General features: G+C 42.3%; 2 protein-coding genes across 2 annotated transcripts; one reads left to right on the top strand and one right to left on the bottom strand.

The window, feature by feature from the left end:
• Positions 1-552: 552 nt before the first annotated feature.
• Positions 553-15387, bottom strand: cc2d1b (coiled-coil and C2 domain containing 1B). The gene is made up of 25 exons (XM_066692452.1): positions 15213-15387; positions 14708-14825; positions 14063-14207; positions 12702-12802; positions 12438-12569; positions 11527-11664; positions 11152-11425; positions 10909-11033; positions 9956-10031; positions 9235-9336; positions 8962-9092; positions 8778-8850; positions 8233-8375; positions 7903-8035; positions 7605-7777; positions 7119-7244; positions 6537-6595; positions 5711-5827; positions 5337-5410; positions 4993-5051; positions 4663-4714; positions 4485-4584; positions 3843-3933; positions 3377-3499; positions 553-3253 (listed from the first exon to the last, which is right to left on the bottom strand). Exons 2-25 carry the CDS (start codon positions 14771-14773, stop codon positions 3242-3244), a joined length of 2625 nt encoding a protein of 874 aa, XP_066548549.1. The 5' UTR covers positions 14774-14825; positions 15213-15387; the 3' UTR covers positions 553-3241.
• Positions 15388-15921: 534 nt separating this feature from the next.
• Positions 15922-20904, top strand: cdc20 (cell division cycle 20 homolog). Its single transcript, XM_066692552.1, has 11 exons — positions 15922-16013; positions 16410-16626; positions 16725-16867; positions 16949-17045; positions 17511-17639; positions 18083-18279; positions 18424-18518; positions 18805-19033; positions 20145-20270; positions 20362-20479; positions 20624-20904. Exons 2-11 carry the CDS (start codon positions 16431-16433, stop codon positions 20794-20796), a joined length of 1503 nt encoding a protein of 500 aa, XP_066548649.1. The 5' UTR covers positions 15922-16013; positions 16410-16430; the 3' UTR covers positions 20797-20904.
• The last annotated feature ends 515 nt before the right edge of the window (positions 20905-21419 follow it).

Genomic DNA, 21419 nt, shown 5'->3' with positions numbered 1-21419 from the left:
TTGATTTCAGAAATGTATTGTGGAGGATTGGGGCGAAGACAATTCTCATTATAAAAGTCATGTGATCACTATTTATCCTGTAAACCTTTTTTGGGGGGAAATGGGTATTATTAATTCCATTTTTTTTTTTAAATTAGTTCTCTTTCAGCCCTTGACTAGGGCATGAAAAAAATCACCATTGTTTTCCCTTGTAACTTTATTAAGTGTATTTAAATACAAGCCAGTACAGTACAATCTTTTGACATTAAGAGATACAAGGCCTTTGAGAAACACTCCAGTGACACTTTCCAAAGACAATGCAGGGGACACTAAATAAAGGCACGGCGAACGGCTTGACAGCCATGTGCATAATCACTCGCAGAGGAGAACGTCACCTCTACAGCTTTGGGTCTGTTTGCGCTGAGCATCTGAGCGCAGCAGCGATAGCATTGTGCACAGAGGAATCGCCAATCTCTGTTTCTGTACCCACATCTGATGCAATCACAGTTCCACTCCAGTCGAGTCCAGCAGGACTAACATCCAAGACAGCAATTTGATTTAAAATCATAAGTCTTCTTTCAACCTTTACATTTAATGTGGAAAATAATACAACTGGGAGCAGATCTTAAATTACAACCAAATAAAATGCACTTTGAAAATGTACAGAACCCACACCAATTTGGAGACCTTAGCTGAAGACAAATGAGTTTAAGTTTAATGAAAGTGCACACATACCATGTTATAATATCTTTTGTACCTTTTAAATCCATCAGCATTGAGAAAGCAAAGTGACCAAAATATGACTTCACCCAAAAATGTGTTATTTAAACTAGTACCATTACAATTAAAATTATGAATGACGTTTATCTGTTTAGTCCCGTTTTAAAAGAACTCTTATAAACCTTTTAGTGGGTTGGATTTTACTTGTCATGATTATTAGAAGTGACGATTTTGTACTGGACTATCATGCTTTATGGCTTTTACACACAATCATAATTCAGCCAATGCAGTAAAACAGTGGTACAAGTATCTTAAGTTAAAAACAGATTTAAACATTGTTTTCCACCCATTTTCTATACTGTAAACATTAACTGCATATACATATTATGATGCTTTTTCTAGCTACCGTGGCGTTTGTGAATACCCACATTTGAAATGGTTCATTTTCAGACTGATTACTTGCAGTTTATTAAACCATCTCATGCAGAGAATGTAACCATTTCCAAAATAAATAGGCTTGTAAATGAAAATTTTAAAAGTGCGGTTTTAAGATAAAAATTATAGGACCAAATGGAGCCTTCACTCAAACACAATGCGTACTTATGTGGAATGGCTCTGTGAAATATAATAAGTAAATAGTTAAAAGCAGCCTTCCATATACAACTCACTGTACTGTATTTCTGGCTTCTGTACAATGACATCAAATAATTAAGTATCCATGTTATCCCTGAATTGGTAAAAGTCTCAGCTTAGTAAATCGTTTACTGTACATTGCGATTAACCTCTTAAACAATAAATAAATGATCAAAACTACTATTAGAATTAAAACATCTCACTCATGTAGTCAAGTCCAAAAATATTAGATACAGAAGCGATTTAGATTGGCTAATGTGCAGCACTTAGGGTTTAATATCCCCAATGGGGATAACTGGGGATCCCTTCATTCTTACCCTTAAAATCCAGCTGCGTAAATACATGAATGAAGACACTCCAGTACAGCCCTTCACTATGGGACAATCACAATTTCTAAGAGGTTCCCCTGCAGAAATCCATCATTCTTGAAAAACTAACATCCACACGCAAATAAATATGTGGCAACTAGCAATATGGCTTTGGTGAGATTATATAATATGTCTTTCAGAACTAACCAGCTCCTGGTACTTTTACAAAGCTTCTAGTGTAGAGATGAATCAATGAGAAATATAGGAAGGATAAGGTTCTCTGGTAGCTGCACACCACGGAGTACATCAGCAAAGAGCGAGGGCTATCAGATTTGAGGAAAAACTTCTGAACACTGTACATCCCGCGTCAGTAACGGACTCCACACTACGAACATTTATGACACGTGGTGGTCACGGGCTAAGGCTACTAGGCTAACAATAGTGTGAAACAAAAAGTTAAGTTGAAATGTTAGGCTTTCCTCACACAAGGTCACACACAAACAGAAAATATTGGGTGTCTGATGTGGAACCGATTAAGAAGTTATTTTTGAAACATTGTTTGCATAGTTGAATTACATTATATATATATATATATATATATATATATTTATTTATATACACCACAGAAAAGCTTGCATCATTTTCAATGGGGCGTGTTGGCAGCTCGAAGCACGTTGTCTGCAGAATGTCACGCCGGTAAGACGCTGGAATGTTAAAGTCGTGAACTGCGACTATTGTGACCAATCAGGGATCTGATATTAGTGGGAGCCCAACATTAGAGTTCACTTTAAACATGGGTATGATCTATATTGTTTTCTTAAAATGTTAGTCTCTTTAAATACAATAACACTCTCTTTATATATTTGTTTTTACCAATCAATTATAATGAGATCCTGTGTCTTCAGAGCCTGAAAATGTATCCAAAAGTGGTGATCATGGCCGAGGTCTTTTTTTTGCTCAACAGTATGCTAAGGAACAAGATGAAACGGGTGCTGCGAATAAGAAAGATGGACATATTTCGTTTCGGAATCAACAAACAGTAATACGAAAGTGATCCATTCAATTAATATTCAGTGTTGTAGAAAAATATTGGATTACTATTCACTTGTAACTGACTTTGAATGACACATGAAAATTATTTGAAATTACATTAACCCACAATCCTGTGGGCGACACCTGCATACCTGAAGATATTGGGGGAGGTTTGCCGTTATCCTAAGATTATCAGAGGTAAAACTGCTTTTAAATATTAGCTGCAGATGAAAGCTCCACACCAGCCTAAAGGACAGCGCTAGAAGATTCATTTCCTATGCAGGTGGAAGTGTGTGATGCATCCAGAGCGTAAAACACACAACACCGCCACGCCTGTAGTTCAAACAACTAGCAGCAACACAGTTAGGGTGAATTTTATACCCATTCATATATATATTTTTTTCTCCACAGTGTAAAAGTCACTGGAAGCACAGGTCGTTTTCAGGAACTCTCCGCCTGGAAGACAACATCCCAGAGTGTCAAGCGCCACACGTGACATGCAGCAGAGGAGACGGGGAAGGAGGCGGCGGCCATGTAGCTTGTCAGGTGAGGGCTACTGTCCAGATCGCTTACAAAACAACCTACAAGAAAAAAGGACTGTGTGAAGGTAGTGGTGGACGTCTCGGAGCTGTAGCAGTGCTGGGAAAGGATCAGAGGCGAGATCAGAGCGCAGAGGACGGGACGCAGGGTGGCTACACTCCTACCTTGGGCTGCTCGAGCACCAGCCAGCGCTCGGTGGTGCTCTGGACGTCCTGCCCGCTCAGTGGCTCTCGCAGACGCACCTTCACCTCCAGACGCCCTCCGGTTGGCTTCCTTCCATCTATGACCTGCGACGGTGGGGGGAATAACAATAAAATAAAGTAACTGCTGCCAAGAGCTCAGCATGGCTAACATTTTATTAGCAACCTGGCTGACTATCCCTCTGGCGACTCAAGTGTACTTGCAGACACCAGCCTGATACAGATTGTGGTTTTAACTTACAACTCAGGCAGGGGCACGACACAGTTCACATATGAATTACAAAAAATATAGTCGAAATCATGACTTTAGCAAATAATAGTTTAATCCATCTTCAAGAGAATCTGTTCTAGCTAAGATTCTGCCCATCGATTCCAGAGACAGTGTCCTCCCAGAATCCCCTGCAGCTCTAGCTGTCTGAAATGGCCTCACCTCGATAATTTCTCGCACTTCGCTCTCCGTCTCCAGCTTTTCCAGTTTCAGGAGCGCTGATCCCACCGGCTTATCGCTCCTCAGAAAGCCGCTGTGAAATACAAAAACAGACAATGACATCTGGACTCACTGAAGACATGTTTTGCACCACCCAGGAAGCAGGCCAACCAAAAGCCAACCAAAACCTCTCAGAACTGCTGATCAGCATTGGAAAAGAAGCTAATTCATGAGAACAAAAGATCAGGTTCACATCTAAAATATACTGAACTGCCAAAACTGGAGTACTATTGTTGAGATCTAAATGAACTCTCTGAGCACGAATAAGTCCCAGTTTTGTGTGGCAGGAAGAAAAGGGAACAAAAAACAACACAAATGAAAGACATGCTATAATAGACCTGCTATTGCCAGTGACCTCTCAGCTATAAATGTGAAGTGAACCACAAACGAGAGTGGGATCTCCCCAGAAATGCATTCCGAATAATTCAAGACACTCCGACAAAAGGGTTCTCAGTGTGAGTTTGTTTGTTCGGTACTTTCACTGGAGCAGCAGGAAAAAGAACAACTGCTTTTCCATGCCAACACAGAGAACATCGAGATGGTGGTCAACTTTTAAAGAGTAGAGGCTTTAAAAGTGCGCCTCACCCTTTGTGGAACACTTCCAGCTTCAAGCCTTTGGACTGGATTACTCTGCGGAAGGCCCTGTGGTTCTTGTTGATGCTCAGTGTGAAACTCTGGTTGTACTCTAGAAATAAAGACAAACCGGTCAGACGGCCACTCGACACAATGTTCAGTATTCAGTACACATATGGTACACGCATACCTGGACAGTTTGTGTTTTTTATCACTGCAGTCTTGTGCTTCTGTGCTTGTTCCTGTTGAGATCAGAGAGAACACTTAGCTCCACTAGTACGAGATCGCACACATATAGAGGTCGTTTTGCAGAATGGGTATCATCTTTTTGTGATATTCAGGTGTACAATTACTCCACACTGTTAGAATATAAGTTTCTGCAGTAATACAACCCAGAAAAGGACACAAAAGCAATCTATCAAGACCACTAATTATACTAATGAAATCAGGGTGATTGTATTCCTTTTTTTTATATTTATTGTATTTACTTAAAGATTAAACTTCTACAAAACATACTCACCGTACTGGGATATGGGAATTCAAATTTCACGTAAGCATCCAGATCATTTGTTGCTATACCTGCAACACATAAGGGCAGCGAAGGGTTTTTCTTAAACAAAATATGAAGAAAAGTTATTACCAATCACTCAGCAATCCCTTCATTCAGAAGTCATGCCTCTTGACATCAATTCCTGGAGAGCATCCTAATCTTATTACAATAGGAGTCACACGATGTGATTCATAAGAAATACATCGACTGGCTCCCAGCACCATCTTTTCAATGATTAATCGGGTGGACGAGAAACACATTCTGACTCATCGAAATTAACAGTGTCTGTGGTTGAGGAAGGCCCCAGCTCTTACCGTGAGGAGCGGGCAGATTGATCCCTTTAACAATGACAACCACCATCTCGGTGCTGCTGAGCTCTGGGAATATCCTGCAGGGAGAGAGAGCCGGAAACAACACAAACATTGGTTTAAATGGGCCAGTTATAAAACCTACAAACTGGGCCAGCATTTACCACAAAGAATAATTTAAAAATGCATTAGGTGAAATGCATTCAATCCCCACTTCCCAAACTAATCTGTTTCATAATTGCTTGGCCTTTGGGTTAAGCTATGATTAAATCTTTGTGTAAACACAGGAGATACACTGTTCTTTTAGATCTAAAAAAAGCTACTACATATATATATATATATATTTTTTTTTTAAACAAAGCAGTTGCATCCCTGCCCACCTCAAGGTCTTGTAGGTCCGCTCTTCAAAGTGGTACTTCGGCGGGTCGAGTCCCTGAGTCTGTGCCAGTTTCAGAATCTCCATGTTTTTCTTACAGCTTTCTGCCATTTTCTCAAACCTGAATATAGAGGAATAGTGCAGAATGGTGAATTGGTGTTTTGCACAAGAGAACAGGAAACAATAACACCCCCAAGCACACCTGTGCAGCCCACCACCTGAATGTAGACATACAGCTTCCATCATCGGGACAACACACAAAGAACAAAGAAGCTGTTGCTCAACAGAAGATGTTTATCAGAAAACGAGGGATCAAAGATCGAAATACTGATACAACTGTTAATCAGAAAGTGATTACAGCCAGGGATTTCCTCTTTTGCCAGTTTAGGGTTGAAGCATCAGGATAAGATCATGGATAAGATAGAAGCCAGATATGGTGAGGAGCTTTAATTGGTATCAAGGGACAGGCAGCTGAATTTCCAGCAAACTTCAGGAATGAGGACAACAAACACTAAGTGCACTAGGCACACAATAGATGGTGCTGCTCTCTCTGTGACTGCAGGAGACACACACTCAGCAGAGCCCAGACACTGTGCAGTCCAAGCTCTTAAGGCCACATTTCCATGTCACTTTAAATATGAGCTCTATCAGCTATCTCAAACAAATGAAGTCCTTTTTGAAGCTCGGTCTCAGATTTCCTTCCCTTTAGGAAGAGCCGCAATCACAATGATTTTACAGCCAACGGCAACTTCCGTCTTCAGCCAGGCTGACAATCCCCGAACGGTCCGTTTTTAAGGACACACCTACAGGTAACTGATCTGCCGACTTACTTTGTCGTTTCTGTTATATTCCCAAGGTGTGTGAACTGCTTAGAGTACGTCATACATTTCTGAAAAGGAAAACAGGAGAAGCAGAGGAAAAATGTATTACTGTCTTTCAATAATAATCACAAGTCCTCAACCTGATATAATAAGGATATCTTACCTGATCGGCTGGGACACAGGAGTTTTTGAAAAATACCAATAGGACCACCCAACTGGTGAGTAACAATGTTATCAATAACCTTATGTTCCACTGCTGTGCAATTTCAACTGAACTTGTTTTTATTTCAGTGGAGAGAAAATGTAATTGAACAAAAACCCAAAAGACGCTAAGGTCCTGAAAATCGAGCAACAATCTCTTAAAGATTTAATTTTAACTAATAATATATTTATATTTTTTCAAAGTTTCAAATAACATTAAGGTTCCACATTGTTAAAGGTTTCCAAACTTGATGAGGACATGATTGATTAGAAAGTGATTTAAAAAATACATATCCTTAACTTTCAAACACTGTTTCACACTAGAATTATGGATTTTAAAATGCCTGGGATCTCTCATCTGATAAGTACATGCTGTCCTGCATTACTCACATTGTACTGTTCCTTCAAAATCTTGAGAAGCGGAGTGTAAACGTCCTCAGCCTTCTCCGAGATCTGTACGTCACTGTGATGCACCAAGATGAAGTCCCCATCTTCATCACCAGGGGGAGATGGCACCTGAACATAATACAAAGGATAGCACAAGATAGAAGCCTGAACACTAAAACACAGTAATATACAGCATCAACATACTCCCTATCAAAAGCAGAATTTTGCAGATCAGGTATACAATTTTCACAAAAATACTATTGACATCTGTAATTACACATCTTATTTTCAATGCGGAGTTGCAAAGCATTCTACAGCTTAATACTTAATAAGGGATAAACCAATGAATGTATCCTTTCTTCATAGCAGTAAAAGCTAATCAATGCCAGCCATGTCACATGACTATGACGCCAACAGTAAACCTGTGAAACGGTTTTAGAAGGCCTGGCTGGTTTCTTGACCTTGACCCTGTGTCTTGGCTGACGGTACCTTGGAGATGTCAACTGCCTGCCCGCTCTTGGCAGCCTCGATCATGGGTTCAAAGCCCTTGGCAGTCCGGAGGAAGATCCTGGCCTGCTCCATGTCGTTCTTCTGCTTGGCCTGCAGAGCCGCCTTCATGTACTGCTTCCTACGGCCCTCCAGGAAGTCCAGCTGCTGCTGAGCTGTGGAGAAGAAAGTGCGTCACGGTGACGATATGACAGATTATATAAACGTTACATTAGTGAACAGAATAAGCCACAATGTTGGGCTGCACTGCCAGTGTGGTTTGAGAAACTGTGACGGGTACCTGTTGGAGAGAGCGCATGGCTTTCTGTTGAAGGGGAGGGGGCAATCCTCCGTGGCTGTCCAGGGGACGGGCCCTTACTAGTGCTGGCAACTGTGGGTGGCACTGCCAGCATGGGCTTCTTGGGCGGCTTGTTCTGCCAGAGAGGAAAAACACAAAGTCTGACCCTGACAGTAGGAAGAAGTAATCTGTCTTTTCATCAGAGCCTTTTCAATCATAACCAGTAACGGGGAATTAATGAATGCAAGTGAAAGCGCTGGGATCTATGCCTTGAAGTACTTTGAAGAAGACAATCATACTACTACTTCAAATACTGTGGGGACAGCGGCCTACCTCCTGGTGTTCGTCCTCCTCTCCCGCGTCGTCGTCTTCCAGCTCCTTGCCCGTGTCTGTGGCCAGTCTCGAGGCAGTCTCCAGCACCGCGGCGATGCCCTGCTCCGGCCCGGCCCCTTCCTGCCCTGGGATTGGAGGAAAGCCTGCAGGGACAGCAGCATGGCATTCAATCTCACACACAGCACCTACACATGCCTGTAGTGGAGACTGAAGCTCAGTGCCTCAGAGCACTGCCACTTACAGCTGCAGTCAGAGCCCGTGGTGCCCCCAGGAATACCCCCTGGCAACATCAAGCACCACAGGCAACTGATCTCTCCCCTAGTGAGCATCTGTAATTCATCACGCTGTTACTACACTACACGGTTCAGTGTATGTAATGAAATGTGTGTTACTATCTGCAGCTAGTACACAGTAGCCCACAGTATACAACAATTATTATTTTGACACAAGTATTGTTGTGATCTTTTACAGCTTTGCAATGCCATTGTTGTTTTGCTGTTTACCAGATTGTGAGGCCGGTGAGGGGGCAGGGTTTGGGATCTTACCTGGTGGGATGGGCAGCTCATCAAAGTTGACAGGTCTTCCAGCTTTGTGAGTGCGGATGGCACTCTGGTATTGCTATGTCAGAGGGGGAGAGTTAGCGTCAATGTCAAGTTAAAAAACCTAATCGTTACCCCAGCATTCCCATGAACCTCTCAGTGAGCTATTCCTTTTGGTCCAAGCCCTCACCTTCGCTATGCGGTCATGCATTCTGGCCTTGCGGTCATCTCCGCTGGACTTGGCTTGAGCGCAGGCCTCTTTATACTTGGCCATCCTCTGTTCCAATGCCTCCAGCACATCTTTGGGCTGAGGAGGGCCAGCTGAAAGAGACAAAGGTCACTTATGTCATTAAACCAAAGACAACCTCTGTAGGGCATGTTAATGTGCATAAACCACAATTCCATTTCATAAGATCATTTATGAAGTCTCGTTCTCAGATCCAGTCCCAGAATTGTCTTTTACCTGAAGTAGGCATGCTGTCTGCTGCCTGCAAGGGAACATTTTCCTCCACAGCACCACCTGTTGTCCGGGAGGGGGAAGGCTTTGCATTTTTGATTTCCACGGCTGAAACAGAAGAAACTCTGTGATGCAAGTGTTTATCAGGTATTCCGATAACTGTGCAAATACTGGTTTAATCTATACTGACATGAAGAAAAAAATAAAATATCCATATTTCACGATGAGGCACTGGAAAATAGGTTGTCTTTAGGATTTTAAATGCTGAAAATAATGAAATTAGCTCTATTGCTTTAGATTTACCCCTCCAAATTTTGTATTTTTATGCAAAAAAAAAAAACTATTGGTAATGACAGCTTTGCTAACCTCCATAAGATCATGTCTGTTTACACAATTTATCTGCCCAAATGCCAGCTGACATTCTGCTTCCTCAATAAGCCTGTAATTGTTCTGCTGGATTTGTATTTCGGTCACATGGAGACAGCTCGGATGCAGGCAGCCATCGGGGAAGCACAGCCCTAATTCTACTTAATTCATAAGCTTGACCAATGTGAAAATGTCAGGAGTTCTCCTATCAGCCGAGATCGACCAAGCCTTGGGTTACTGAAGCAATTTCACAAACCATAGTCTAGACGAATTACACTAAAGCTGCTAACAGCGTATGGATATTGCAGAATTTCAAATAAATATTTGCTAACCCTGGACTAATGCTGGAATTAATTCATACCTCCAGGAGGGGGTGGCAGGTTGCTCAGATCAATGGGTTTCCCATTCTCCAGAGCTTCGATCACTGCATCAAATGTCTGTTCCCCAAACACAAGAGTACAGATCTTCTTTCACATGTATACAACATACATTTCTATAGATGACACACTGGTGTTAAAAAGACTTACACCATGTACATACTACAAGGTGTACAACTATCTTACATTAACTTAAATTTACATTTGCCATTCAACACCATATGCCAAAAAGACACGTTTACATTTTTAATTTAAAGAGGATGCACTTTTAATTTAACGCTGACTATAATACAAGTTGTCTCTTGTTGCCATTTAAATAGAGCAGAGTATGAATTCAATTCAATTCTGTGTTCATGCTGATAGGCACAGCTTGAAACCAGAGGCTATTAAAAAAAGAAAACTGTTTAAAAGAGATGTTTTTATCGAGAAAATCTTCCTGTGATTTCGGAACCGATTAAAGAACTGTTGAAGCAGAACAGCATTTGGAAAAGGCTCATGAGAAAGGAACAAGAGGAAATTACATGGCACTAAGTGTCTGTGGAAGATGGCTATTCAGACAAATAATCTCAGCAGGAGGAAAACCACAATCTCACATAACTCTCAACCCTCCAGAGATGCAACAAGTGAGAGAGCAAACAACAAGAAAATATATTAAAGTCTTGTTAGGAAGCAGATATTTCTTGAATTTTAAACCACGCTGTACTAATTCACACAAATCAATCACTTAACAAACTTATGCATTCTGCAGTATACACATGCACAATAATCCATACCATTAACATGTGTACGTCACTAATCCACCCTTAGCCCACCAGAATCAAGAAATCATTGATGATGTCCTTCACAAACTGCTGTGGCCCTAAACACTCGCTGGCTAAACAATGCTAGTGCCCCCCTCCACCACCTAGACTGGAAAAGATCCACAACCCCATCTCACCTTGTTGATCTTCAGGAACTGTTTGGCCTTGTCCAGGTCTCCATCTTGCTTGGCCTTCACGGCTGCTATTTTATACTCCCTCTGCCTTCCAAGCAGCAGTGCCTTAGTAGCTTCACGGTTAGCGTCTGATTTGAGAGACAGAGAGAAAGCACAGGGAATAGATGAACCAATAGATGAAGCGGAGCATTTCTGACTAAGCTTGAGCTGCTTGAGATGATGCGACTTCTCTCACTCCAGATTTACCTGTAGTGCCATCTTGCCTCCTGTCTGTGCTGCATCCCTTCTCCACTGTTGGACTGATCTGTGCTGGCATCTCTGGGGTGGTAGCAGATCCCGGGGAAGAGACAGACTCCTCGCCTTCAGCTGTGACGCTCACCTCGGGGCTGTTGCCAGGCGTGGACTGCTGATCTAAAGCTCCTCCTGGACCTGCTGGTTTCCCAGTGGCCACTGCTGGTGGTATTTCTGCTTCGTTTATGTTTTTTCCCTTCTTCACAGAGGTCAGCATCGTCTCCAGGGTCTGTGTTTGAAACAAAAGACATTTTCACTGCAGTAAAAGGGAATCACGCAACCATTCTGGTTATTCTGGCCCAACAACCCAACTGTCTTCAACCACCTTACCTTAAGGCCCCTCTCATATCGCCGGGCTTTAGTTGACTCTCCTGCTGTCTTAGCATTAGCAATTGCAGTCTTGTACATTTCTATTCTTTCTTCCAGGGTGTGCTGTAGACTACCAGGGATAGAGAGCACTTTTGGTGCCTGCAGGGTAAGACAAGAGATTGAATACAATGATACACTGATAAAAAACACTGATATTAAATACTGCAGATTGTTAGGCAAAGCTATGTTTGTCCCAAGCTTTCTGAATGAAGTCAAGCAAATCATTTTAACTTGTGTTGCTTATTCATTAGTTCACTTTCAAATGGTTTAAAACAATAATAAATCTTGCAAAAGACTGGTCAAGAAAACCTTTGTGATAGTTTGTGATGTCTCATCCATGCTGAAACTGAAATCCTTAGCATTTAGAAAGAGTCTGTGCACACTGTAATTCTGATCTTGAGGCAAAGGACTACACCCAGAGTTTTGCAGATTTAAAATAGAAAATGGAAACTACAGGTCAATGCTGGAATGAAAATTAAATAAAGCCAACAAGGAGCTCTTTCATTTAGTATTGCCCGTCTAGAAACATTTTCCATGACTGAATTTCAAGGTGGATGCCATTCACTCAAAGAGGCAAAATAAATCAAATGGGGAACATGTTCAGTTGTTTCAGACAAAAGTAGATGAATAATTTCATGAAAACAGAAAGATCATCATTGGCCTAAACGTTTTTGATTAAGTCAAACTTAAAATATTTTTAACAAAGCCAGTTATAAAAAAAAACTGGATAATTTACAGGGTTAATCACAGGGTTGTAGCTTTTATTATGCATACTTCATGAACCACATTTATTGCAGAATTAGACTTATGACTTCTGCAATGTACAAATAATGAGCACAAACTGCACCCGACCACACCATTGATGCTTATACCTGCTCTTCTGTCTCCGATGGGGGAGGTGGCCTTTCTGCACTGGGGGATGTGTCCATGGTGACTGAGGCTTTGGTGGGGTCTGCCTCCTCATCCTCCGCTTCCTCCTCACCCACCACTTCCTGCAGCTCCGCCTGCAAATGTTATACAAGGCACAGTATTAAGAAAGCCACACGATGCTGTTTAGATGCCTTTCACACCGAGAGTCCTTCTCTACTAAAAAGACTTGTAAACACTGTCTTTAAGTTTCACTGTCTCCTACCCACCAGTAAGTCTTCGTCATTTTCCAAATCGTCATCATCATCGTCATCTAAATCTCTCATGCAGTCCTCGGCCATCTTTTCAATGTGTTCCATTGGTAAAGGGGCTATGAAACACAGACGTATTTCATTACACAGCAAACAAACGGCTCATTTAAAGCAATCATTAAAATACCTTCATGCACAGATAGAAAACCAGTACAACAATACAGCTTTAATAACTTCAAGAAGTGGAAATATTCTCTTCCCACACATTAGCTTTTCTCAAGTTGAGTGGGGAATTCTGGCAGACCTTTTTGATTATATATAATTTAACACTGTATTAAAACAACCAACATTGCAACAGCAGCTCCTAAGTGCTAAGAAGCTACTCCTTTAATTCTCATCAGCCCAAGCAAAACACTAGGATATACACCGATCAGCCATAACATTATGACCACCTGCCTAATATTGTGTAGGTCCCCCATTTGCCGCCAAAACAGCCCTGACCCGTCGAGGCATGGACTCCACTAGACCTCTGAAGGTGTGCTGTGGTATCTGGCACCAAGACGCTAGCAGCGGATCCTTTAAGTCCTGTAAGTTGCGAGGTGGGGCCTCCATGGATCGGACTTGTTTGTCCAGCACATCCCACAGATGCTCGATTGGATTGAGATCTGGGGAATTTGGAGGCCAAGTCAACACCTTGAACTCGTGATTCATCAGACCAGGCCACCTTCTTCCATTGCTCCGTGGTCCAGTTCTGATGCTCACGTGCCCATTGTAGGCGCTTTCGGCAGTGGACAGGTGTCAGCATGGGCACACTGACTGGTCTGCGGCTACGCAGCCCCATACGCAACAAACTGCGATGCACTGTGTGTTCTGACACCTTTCTATCAGAACCAGCATTCACTTTTTCAGCAATTTGAGCTACAGTAGCTCGTCTGTTGGATCGGACCACACGGGCCAGCCTTCGCTCCCCACGTGCATCAATGAGCCTTGGCCACCCATGACCCTGTCGCCGGTTCACCGCTTTTCCTTCCGTGGACCACTTTTGATAGGAACTGAGCACTGCAGACCGGGAACACCCCACAAGAGCTGCAGTTTTGGAGATGCTCTGACCCAGTCGTCTAGCCATCACAATTTGGCCCTTGTCAAAGTCCTCAGATCCTTACGCTGCCCATTTTTCCTGCTTCTAACACATCAACTTTGAGGACAAAATGTTCACTTGCTGCCTAATATATCCCACCCACTGACAGGTGCCATGATAACGCGATTATCAGTGTTATTCACTTCACCTGTCGGTGGTCATAATGTTATGGCTGATCGGTGTATGCCTGAAAAACATGAATGAATGGATTCAAAAAGTGTAGCTTAGGCTCTTCACTTACTCTTGCCTTTGGGTTTTGGTTTCCCACTACCAGAGGATTTATTTCCAACAATGGCCGCAAACTCCACCTCCAAGTCTGGGTCGTCAAGATTACCCTCCAGGTCCGTCATCATCTCCTCTGGACTGAAATCCATGAACAGCCCCATCTGTCACCAGGGATCACAGGAGGGACAGCACATTAATTCCTTCTTTTTAAACTATGGATTAGATACCAAACCAAACTGATGGCTGCATTAAAATTAAAATAAACTATTCCTCATTATCCGTCCTACAACTGTTTATTACCTTCAGATTGCATTCACGTTCTCATATCAGTACATTTAATTTAGAGTACTAGCTAGTGTCTACCATTTCATTTAGATATATTAAAATTTTGCTAAATACATATTTACTTTCTATGTAGTGAAACTAAACAGTAAGCGAGTACTGGCGATTGTCAGTCTTGTATTTACATGTTAATGAAATAAAACTCACACAAACACATATTATTTACGTGTGTGTGTGTGTGTATCATGTTGCAGTGAAAAATGTAACCAGGAAACGTTTTTATCGTAATGCACAGTGTCAGCTATACAACACAAGCCCATTCTTTGTTTATGATATTATAAAAGATGAGTAATGACGGTGTTTCCGTGTTGAACGCCACCTGTTTGGCTGCTGCAGCACCTTGGCCTTTAGGCAGGGGAGCTCGCTTATTCTTCCTGCCCAGCATGTCGACTCAACAGGCGGCCACACTCCAGAGGGGAAAACCTCGTATGGAAAAACTATTTAGGAGAGAAACAACAACAACACTGTTTTTATATGATAAGTAGTGTTCAGTAGAAAAAAGCTCAACCTGATATATAGCGATGTACCATGGAATGAACTATTTTTAGATACCACATAAAACCAGTACAGATCACATATGTGGATGCAATTGGATGTATAAGCCTGAACAATAACAACACACCAAACACGCTGGCTGCTCTTGTCAAAGGTGAAATAATATTGTAATAGATCTGAAACATCCTCGGATCGGGTAAAAAGGTAAACACAGATCTAGTGTCGTTTATCATAACGTGACTGGATACGACACCAGAATAAATTAACAACAGTCTAACTAAGGTGAAACATAATTAACCCACATACAGTAAAATGTTGAAATGCATTACCGTACAAATCCTCTTTCGGGGGCTGGTATGTATCTCACACCCTCGTCTCCCTTTGGAGTGATTTCACGGAAATAAGTGCTACCTCACTCCAATGTTGTGTTTTAATTCATGTCGCTCCCTGTGCGTCCAGATCGCGGGCGTGGGGCGGGACATGTGACGGGTGTCTCTCCTGCGCGGTGTCAACAGTGACCCCGTCTGACAACACCCCCGTCTCACATGACACCGCACAGCGTTGTGTGTCAAGTCCGACACAAGTGTTACACATATCCCGGTCCTCTGATCTGAATTCATGTGAAATAACGTGTGTTGCGTACTGTGACGTGATACGCGGTAAACTCCTCTTTACTATTATTGTTCTTAGTATGGTGCATAATAATAATAATCATCATCATCATATCGTAATATGTGTTTAAATCCCAACCAATTGCGTTCATTTCCCACAATCCAACACTACGGTCGCGTTCGTGTAGAGCAGAGTTCCGCAGGTCTGCGCAGATCTGCGACGCTCCACCAATCGCAAAGACGGGATTCCGAAGATCTGCGCAGGACTGCGGAAATCTGCGCGCCCAGAACGAGTCTCCCCTAGCCATTCGCGCAGACTGCGGAAGTCGTAATTTAGCCACACCCACTCCCCCAACGCCAACGTCCAATCAGCGCCGGGCACAGCACGCCGCTGCGCAGCAACCGGCCAACGAGTTTGAAATCCACCAATCAGAACACGCCTGGTTGGACGTTTAAAATTGCACGCCGGGAGAGCCGTTGCTATCACTGAGAGCTGCACATTTGGTCCTGATAGAAAAGGTAAACACATGGAGTTTTTGTCTTATTAAACCGCTCAAATGTTGGGGTTCTCACTCTTTTAAAGAAACAAAACAGCTGAATAATATTTTTTTACATCAGGAGTGCTTTTTATCAGTAGTTTATACTCGAGTATCGGCCCAGTGTTCCTCCAAACTGGTCATCGTTCCTCCTTTTGATCGGATCTTGGTTCTTCTGCTTGGGGGAGAAAAGTGGATATTTTGCTTGTTACTAATTTAACCGATGTTAAATAACGCCTTCAAGTGTTCAGTGTTTCAACAGTGTACTTATTGCATGTCGGTATTCATACTTGGGTTCCACTACGTGATCTAAAGATGGCGTGATATTGCGTGTTTTAAGTATGCATGTGCAATGTCTGAAGCATGCATTTATGTATAGGTACACCGACTATCTGACAACATGGCGCAGTTCGTCTTTGAGAATGACGTGCACAGCATCCTGAAGCTGGACATGCCCCTCTCTAACGCCCCGACGGCCAGGTGGCAGCGCAAGGCCAGCTCCGCATCCGGGTCCAACACCAGCGGCTCCCCGGGCAAGTCCAGCCACTCCATGAACCGGTCGGTCAGCATGTCCAAGACGCCTGGGAAGACTCCAGGTATTGGCCTCTGTCAATTTACTGTATTCAATAAGAGTTGGTTTTGCCTTCTCTGCACACATGGCTTGGTTTATTTGGGCAAAAATCTTCATTTACAGGCAAGAACAGCAGCAAGACCCAGAATACCCCCTCCAAGGCAGGGGGAGACCGGTTCATCCCACAGAGAAACACTAAACAGATGGATGTGGCAACCTTCCTGCTAAGTAAAGAGAATGAGCCAGTGGACCCCAATGTATCTCCAGTAAGCGTTTCTACTGAACTCTTCAAGAACTGGATTTGTGTATGATGGAGACGCCTTATCTAACCAATTTCTTCTCCATAGGGCAATCAGAAAGCTTGGTCTGTTAACCTCAATGGTTATGACGTAGAAGAAGCTAAGATTTTGCATTTAGGAGGAAAGGCTTTGAATGCACCAGAAGGTAATTTTTAATGTCTGCAAAACCTCAATTAGTTAATTTTGTCGTCGATTTTAAAGATGCCAATATGACTAAATTGTCAGGCTTGCTTTATTTAGAAAAAATATATGGAATTGCCAAATCTTCCGAGGATTCTTGTAGATTATGGTTTCAGTAACTAGTACACTTTATTTTAATAGGTTTGATGTTGCAGTGTACAGAGGGTAATGTTTTAAAGACTTATGGCTTTCTCAATTAAGCATGCCTTAAAATCTTGCATTGGGTGGTTTAAATCTTTTCTTAATAAAGATCAGTTTTTAACTTGGTCACGCATGGCTTTATTGTATGAGGAGGCAACTGGGTAAAGTACTTCAACTTGTACAGTAAACTAGTGGTTTTTGGTATAAATGATGGGATTTATCTAAATGTGTTTTCTGTGAGGCCATAATACAACTGGAGCTTTTTCTTCTCTTCCCAACCTTTCCACAGGCTATCAGAATAACCTTAAAGTACTCTATAGCCAGGGGGCCACTCCAGTGTCGACTAAGAAGACCAACAGATACATCTCCTCAGTGCCTGACAGAATCCTGGATGCTCCTGATCTTCGAAATGATTTCTGTAGGTGAAAAATCCTTATTTGTGGGGGAAATGTTTTTGGTGAAAGCTAGTATTTTTTTCCTCTGACTATTGGGTTGACTTGGCTAGATTTAAACCAATTCCACCAGTAATTTGGGGCTTTCCTTCCCATTTACTCCAGTACACTTGTTCTGCAGTAGCTTGCTCTGTGGTGTACACTTGTTCTAACTGGGCTTTAAATGCCTGAATTCGCTGAACTCGTCAAAAATCAATTGATCAGTTTTCATTGTCATTAGTTGAAATCGTTGCATTTACTCTGAAACAAATGCTCACCTGGAACATTGAAAACTGCAGATCAGGTATCCTAAATGCATTTGTGTCCCAAACCTCTGGAGAATTTAACTTAGATTTGAGTGTGTGGGGTGGGGGGTACATTTCCAACTGCCTTGCTGTATTGTTGCTTAGTTTTGTTCTGGTTTCTACAGATTTGAACCTAATTGACTGGAGCAGTCAGAATTATATGGCTGTAGCTTTGCACAATCATGTGTATCTTTGGCAAGCTGCCACAGGGGACATCACTCTTCTAATGAAAATGGAACGGGATGAAGACTACATCTGCTCTGTCAGTTGGATCAAAGAAGGGAACTTCCTGGCAGTAGGGACAAGTGATGCCAAAGTGCAGGTGACTATTGAATTTGACTGTTTCTAGACTTATTTTCACAGCTCCTGAACAAGCAACCCAATGTACCAACAGAACTTCAGTTTAAATGCATGTCAATAAAAGATCCCTTTTAAAGTGTGGGTTAACTAGTTTAATCTCCTGTAGCTCTGGGATGTAGAGTGTCAGAAGCGGCTGAGAAGTATGGCCAGTCACTCTGCGCGAGTGGGGTCTCTGAGCTGGAATGATCACATTCTGTCAAGGTAACTGGGTTTTAAAAGGCATTCTTGAGGTGCTTCTCCATAAATGTAATGCTAGTACTTCAATGCTCATAGCATTCAAATTAAAAAGGAACAATTGATATTTTTGTGAATGTCGAGCTATGCACAGTGTAAATAATTTTAAAGGTTCTTTAACATTTGGCAACAAATCTCATTAACCATACTTGACTACTTGTGTAACTGTAATGAACAGTTTAAACTGACTAGACTTGCCACACTTGTACAGTTTATGGACTAGCAGTAATGGAGACGTGTTTTCTGTTGTCAGTGGTTCCCGGTCTGGGCAGATCCATCACCATGACGTCAGGGTGGCTGATCACCACATACACACCCTGATTGGACACACGCAGGAGGTCTGTGGGCTCAAGTGGTCCCCAGATGGAAAGTGCCTGGCCAGTGGAGGCAATGACAATGTGGTGTTTGTGTGGCCAGATGTACGGGCAGCAGCGGTCAACTCTCCACTGCACACCTTCACTCAGCACCAGGGGGCAGTGAAGGTGAGTTGTGGGGAGGGAGTTTTTGGGGGTGTGGTCACTTAGACATTTCTCATCACTCAATTTTTACGATGTCTGACTGCTATTGGTACTTTAGATACTACATTCATTCTGAATATTTAAGCAGTTCTTAACTCTGCAGCATATTGTTTGAGGAGGTGCATTTTTGGCCAAGTATTGATAAACCTGCAAAGTGGACTCTAGAGAGCCGTAGTGTTGTTGCTTAGGGATGGGTGCTAAAAGTTGGTGTGGTTGCAAACCTGTTGGCTCCCTAAGATTATAGTGTGCCTCTCCCCTGAGACTATCTACCTTCATAAGGCTCTGTGGCTTACTGAGATTTTTAAAACTGCATATCAAAATGCCAGAGATGCAAACCCACAGCATAAAGATACTTTGGCCTGTACCACAATGTCTATTCCAGCATCTACACTTGTGTTCAGAGGGACCACAAAAGGGACTGCAGGGTGTATGTTCTGAACCATGGCTGCCTTGCTCTAGTCTTTAGTTAAAAATCTACAAGTTTCTCAATGTGTCTGCCAGTAAATGTGTATTGCGTTTAACATCTGTACTCCTGCCTCCTCTACACACACACCCTTGTATTGTGTTGGATTTTCATTTGATCTAGAATGCTTTGTGCTCATGTCTGCATATGAATTCATGGGTGTTTGGTCCTTTATTTCCTGTACTGTGATCAAAATGGATCTAGTGGTATTCTATAGCATACTGTGTACAGTTTGGCAACTTTCTCATTCTGGATGTCTGTGTGGGTTTCAGCCACTACTCGGTCTTAACCCAGTGTAAAATAAGGGCAGTACAACACTAACGAAGTAAGGGAGAAAATGTAATGCATGGTTTACTAGCTTTTGACCGATTTGCTAACTTAAGGCAAGAGTAGTTTTGATTTGCACTTTTACATCCTGTATTTTCTAAGATGTTTAGGGAGATGTGGTTGGTTTTTAGTTAATGCATCTTAGTTTGTCAATCTGTAAAGTACTGTGGCTACCCTGACTCTTTATTTGGATTCATTAATCTAACTAGTGAACACTTGGGTATTTGCAGCTTCCCAGATCTTAATGTATGCAACTGATCTAAAGGTATCTTTTCCTTATTTCAGGCACTAGCCTGGTGCCCATGGCAGCCCAACATCCTTGCTAGCGGCGGTGGCACAAGTGACCGACACATCCGCATCTGGAATGCAAACACCGGTTCCTGTCTGCATGCTGTAGATACACAGTCACAGGTCTGTAACAAAGACTTAAATCCTGCTCAATAGGTTGGTAGTCTTCAACTGAATACAAACTAATGACTGGCTTGTTTATTCTACCTTCCAGGTCTCTTCACTACTTTTTGCACCAAACTACAAGGAGCTGGTATCTGGCCATGGCTATGCACATGATCACTTGGTGATTTGGAAATATCCTGCTATGGCTAAAGTAACAGAGCTTGTTGGTGAGTCAGTGTTTAAGGTGTTACCTTATGGAGGTGCATCTGTAGAATTGTGCAATTTCTGTGCTCCCTGTAAAGTACAGAGGCTCTTGTAAATTGGTTTGTGTGTTGGATTGTGCCACAGACTAACAATTTTTATTTGCTTAGGAAACCAAGGCCGTGTTCTGAACATGTGCCTAAGCCCTGATGGCTCTACAGTGGCTGCAGTTGCAGCTGATGAAACCGTGCGACTGTGGAAGTGCTTTGAACTGGACTCTGTGAAGAAGAAAGCTGCCAAGGAGAGGACGACCAGCAGCATCATTCATCAAGGAATCCGCTGAGCTCGGCATGAACTGTGTGGGGAGGGAGGGCGAGAGCACCTTGACTTGTGTATAGTGCAGAACTGTTTTTAATGCTGTAAATTTAAATAAAGGTTTTGATATATATCATTTTTGTTGTGAAACTGTTCAACTTGGTAGTTATAGCCAGGTGAGGGCAGTGTTCCCAGTTAATGCACTGAGAATCTACCAAGCACTCGAATACAGTGCTGCAAAAATCCTGATCTTGAACAGCTTGTAACAGGCATCCTATATAATACTGTGGCATAGTGTTGGAATACTTGGACAGACCAGCTTCAGAAATGGGGAATGCAAGCTGGGCCAGTCAAGTCCATCCCCTGGGAATGCTCATTCTTTAGCTAATAATACTGCACAATGAAGTGTCTGTAAAAACTTCCATTTACCTTTTGTGACATATGTGGTGGTATTTAGAAATGCCCCAACTACTGTTCTGAAATTTCAGCCTCTGATTTGTATCTATACTGGTACTAATGTGGCTGTAGCTTATATGATCATACCCAGGTATCAGTTAAGTTTAGTTTAACAAGCTAGTTAAATTAACTTTATTAATGTAATTGTACCATAAAGGTACAAGGTTGAATAGCTTGAAAAGGCTCCCATTTGAA

The sequence above is a fragment of the Amia ocellicauda genome, chromosome 19 (genome assembly GCF_036373705.1).
Source record: "Amia ocellicauda isolate fAmiCal2 chromosome 19, fAmiCal2.hap1, whole genome shotgun sequence".
Taxonomy (NCBI): Eukaryota; Metazoa; Chordata; class Actinopteri; order Amiiformes; family Amiidae; genus Amia; species Amia ocellicauda.
Note: the sequence above shows the minus strand (reverse complement) of the source record. Positions and strands in the feature narration are given on the sequence as shown.

Excerpts from the sequence above, each read along its gene's own strand:
- cdc20 (XM_066692552.1), top strand. The coding sequence starts at position 16,431 with ATGGCGCAGTTCGTCTTTGAGAATGACGTGCACAGCATCCTGAAGCTG. Across the intron at positions 17,640-18,082 it reads TGATCTTCGAAATGATTTCT|ATTTGAACCTAATTGACTGG; the intron begins GTAGGTGAAAAA and ends TGGTTTCTACAG. Across the intron at positions 20,271-20,361 it reads CTGTAGATACACAGTCACAG|GTCTCTTCACTACTTTTTGC; the intron begins GTCTGTAACAAA and ends TCTACCTTCCAG.
- cc2d1b (XM_066692452.1), bottom strand. The coding sequence starts at position 14,773 with ATGCTGGGCAGGAAGAATAAGCGAGCTCCCCTGCCTAAAGGCCAAGGT. Across the intron at positions 9,337-9,955 it reads CCTGCCACCCCCTCCTGGAG|CCGTGGAAATCAAAAATGCA; the intron begins GTATGAATTAAT and ends CTTCTGTTTCAG. Across the intron at positions 4,715-4,992 it reads AATTCCCATATCCCAGTACG|GAACAAGCACAGAAGCACAA; the intron begins GTGAGTATGTTT and ends TGATCTCAACAG.